This window comes from Bubalus bubalis, chromosome 16 (genome assembly GCF_019923935.1).
Source record: "Bubalus bubalis isolate 160015118507 breed Murrah chromosome 16, NDDB_SH_1, whole genome shotgun sequence".
Lineage (NCBI taxonomy): Eukaryota > Metazoa > Chordata > Mammalia > Artiodactyla > Bovidae > Bubalus > Bubalus bubalis.
This window is the reverse complement of record NC_059172.1, coordinates 5,018,674-5,020,764: the sequence shown is the minus strand read 5'-3', so window position 1 is coordinate 5,020,764 and position 2,091 is coordinate 5,018,674. Positions and strand designations below refer to the sequence as shown.

Below are 2,091 nucleotides of genomic sequence, written 5' to 3'. Positions count from 1 at the left end.
CTTCTGGGGAACAGCATGGTTGGGACATAAACCACATTCCAAAAGATTCTAAATCTTGTCCTCTTAAATTAAAATAAATAAATTTAAATAAAAAAAGAAAAAAACTGCTTTCTAGTGGAGCTTGCAATTAAAGCATCTATAATTCTAGTATCTACAATTCTATTTATATAGATATTTAAAGATATTGGGCTCCATCTGATATTACTGAATTGATATCTCCAGGACTGGGGTGTAGTAATTGACACTATAAAACCTTTTCCTGGTCATTTGAATGCTGCTAGCCACAGACTGCTATTTGGAGACCATAAAGGTAGGCTATATCCTCACATAACTTCCAGTTAGAAAGCTGTTCATAGTATTTTTTTTTTAAATCATCATTCATCCATCCATCTGGTCCATTCAATATTCATAGACTACCTACTGTGTCTAAGGCTCTATACCAGATGTTAAAAGGTCATGAAAGAAAGTGTATTTCAACTGCTTATAAATGACAGTAAAGAGCTTGTATTTAATAAATATTTTAGATAGGAAGTGATAAATAAATAATATTTATTGATACAAGAGAAGCACTATGGGTTCAACGGAAGGAGAAATTACTCCCAGGGGCAGAAATTGGCAGGAAACAGTGCTAACAGTGTGTGGGAGCATCCTTTTTCCTTACATCACAGTGATTAATAGGCATTGTTATTCTTTTTCAGTTTTTGCCAGTCATATTGGTGTAAGGTGGCTATCTTACTGTTACTTTAAATTTCAGATCCATGTTAATAAGTTGAGCAACTTTGTGTTGTTTGGCTCTTTGTTTTGATTTCTTAAAAACTGGCACTGTTCGTGTTGTGTAGAGAACCAGAAATCAAGGATTAAACCTGAAGTATTTTTTTTCCTATCCCTTTCAGGGCTTCTCTCACATCTTGGTTCCTCAGGCTGTAGATGAGGGGGTTTAACATGGGGATCACAACCCCATAAAACACAGAAGCCATTTTTTCTTGCTCTTGAGACTCTGTGGCACGATGGTGCAGATACATGTAAGAGAGCGTCCCATAGAAAATGGTGACAGCTGTCAGGTGGGAAGCGCACGTGGAGAAGGCTTTCTTCTTCCCTGAAGCAGAAGAGATCTTCAGGATGGCAGCCAGGATAAACATGTAGGAAAAGAGGACAACTGACACGGTGAGCGTCAAGTTAGACCCCACAGAGGCTGCTAGTACCATGACGTTGAAATAAATGTCGGAGCATGAGAGGGCCAGAATTGGGGGCTCATCACAGAAAAAGTGATTAATTTTATTGGATTTGCAAAAGTTCAGTGAGAAAGTAAAACCTACATTTACAGAGGCATTTAGGAAACCCATGAAGTATGAACCAGTCAAGAGTTGAATGCAGACCCTCCGGGACATGATTGTTGGATAATGGAGAGGGTTACAGATGGCCACGTGACGGTCCACTGCCATAGCTGCCAGGATGTAGCTGTCACTTGTTATAAAAGTCCCATAGACTAGTAATTGCACCATACATCCCATGAATGAGATGGATTTTTTTGTGCCCACAAAATTCTGCAACATTTTGGGCGTGATAGCAGAGGCATAACAAAGATCAACAAAAGCCAAGTTTTGGAGGAAAAAGTACATGGGGGTGTGGAGGGAAGAGTCAGTCTTGATGAGGAGGATCATGCCAATGTTACCCACCAGGGTGGCCACATAGATCACTAGAAATGCTGTGAAGAGGACATGCCAGTACTTGGGTTGACCAGAGAATCCCAGGAGAATGAATTCAGTCACTTCTGTGCCATTGTTCTGCTCCATGGCTGGTAAAATTAAATATCAGTTGAAAAGTGGCAAAGAAAGAAGAACTGAGAAAGGGAAGGCCATTGTGATTCTTAGACTGATTCTGGAATTGGAAATGCCATAATATTTGGCTTTTCAGTGGGATCAAAGCATATTTCCTGCGGCATAATTTACTTGGACTTTAAAGGCTAACATACAGGTGGCCGAAGCTTGCTCCCCAACTTCGAGAACTTGACACACAGTTTGGGGAAATTGCCAAGGACTGGAAGCTGTGTTCTCAGCTTCTGGTTCATAAATATGTCTTAGAAAGATCATA

At 39.9% G+C, this 2,091-nt stretch overlaps 1 protein-coding gene across 1 annotated transcript; it reads right to left on the bottom strand.

Annotated features, from left to right (window-relative positions):
* Nucleotides 1–857: 857 nt before the first annotated feature.
* LOC112579608 (olfactory receptor 5AK2-like) lies at nucleotides 858–1,793 on the bottom strand. Its single transcript, XM_025266336.3, has one exon. The coding sequence runs from the start codon at nucleotides 1,791–1,793 to the stop codon at nucleotides 858–860; it is 936 nt and encodes a 311-aa protein (XP_025122121.3).
* Nucleotides 1,794–2,091: the final 298 nt, after the last annotated feature.

Bases quoted from the DNA above. Each gene is read 5' to 3' on its own strand.
- LOC112579608 (XM_025266336.3), bottom strand. From the start codon at position 1,793: ATGGAGCAGAACAATGGCACAGAAGTGACTGAATTCATTCTCCTGGGA.